The sequence below is a fragment of the Chaetura pelagica genome, unplaced genomic scaffold (genome assembly GCF_000747805.2).
Source record: "Chaetura pelagica isolate M959 unplaced genomic scaffold, ChaPel_1.0 scaffold856, whole genome shotgun sequence".
NCBI lineage: Eukaryota > Metazoa > Chordata > Aves > Apodiformes > Apodidae > Chaetura > Chaetura pelagica.
This window is the reverse complement of record NW_009953790.1, coordinates 355,114-356,035: the sequence shown is the minus strand read 5'-3', so window position 1 is coordinate 356,035 and position 922 is coordinate 355,114. Positions and strand designations below refer to the sequence as shown.

Sequence of the window (922 nt, the reverse complement as noted above, 5' to 3'; positions counted from 1 at the left end):
ACAGATGAAAATGGGGAGAAAAACGGGGGGCAGACCCCCCATCAGCCTCCTTGTCCAGCCTCTCCATGTCTCACAGGAACTCCACCCAGGCTGTGGTTTGAGCAGATGTCCCGGGAGCTCCAAGAAGCTGATGGTGACCTGGTGCAGAGAGGCAGCGTGGTGGAACCACAGGTACTGCTCCCTGAGCTTTCCCACAGACACCCCAAAGAGCTGGGGGTGGCCTCGGGACACAGCAGCCTTCCCTGTGCCTCCCTGGGGAAGGAGGATCTGCTTGTCACCTGCTGGGGAGCAGCCAGGGGTGGGACTGAGCTGCCCGGAGCTGCACAGGGGGGGCTGAAAGGAGGGTGGTCCAAGTCTGCACTCCAGTGTCCAGTTAATTAATTATCCACAAGGCAGCCCAGGAAGCCTCCACAGAGCAGGAGCTTGCTGGGCAGTGCTGAATCTTCCCTGGCTTGGACCCTGCTGCCCCTGTCCAGGCAAGGAGGAGTGTGTATGCAGAAATAAACGTGTGCATGCAGGCCCTGACACATGGTGGAACAGGCAGTGGTGCCCACCACAACTCCACGGGGCTCAGTGGTGATCCTTAACAGCCCGAGCCTGGAGCTGAGCGTGACACAGAGCTCCCCACTGCTGGCAGCAGCAGGTTCCAGCAGCCACCGCCCTGGCTCTCTGCCACGGCTGGCTCAGCACCAACCCTGTCCCCTCTCCCTCCTCCTCCTCGCCCGGGCAGGGGGTCTCGGCAGAGCTGGAAGCTGAGGGCAGAGAGCAGCGCTCCCCTCGCCGCTGTCTCCGTCTCCTGGAGTCCTGCCTGGGCCAGCACCTCCCCTGCTGTCACCTCTGTGCCACCTGCTACTGCCGCTTCTTCAACGCCGTCTGCTACTGCAAGAAGACCAGCAGCAACGTCCACTGCGGCAAGAACTAA

The 922-nt window shown here is 62.0% G+C and overlaps 1 protein-coding gene across 1 annotated transcript in view; it reads left to right on the top strand.

Moving 5' to 3' along the window:
- The window catches only part of AGRP (agouti related neuropeptide), a 1,316-nt gene extending 394 nt beyond the window's left edge, over positions 1 to 922 (top strand). The window contains exons 2-3 of the mRNA XM_010001039.1: positions 77 to 171; positions 731 to 922. Of these exons, the coding sequence (XP_009999341.1) occupies positions 77 to 171; positions 731 to 922 (287 nt within the window). The remainder of the gene's footprint in view (positions 1 to 76; positions 172 to 730) is intronic.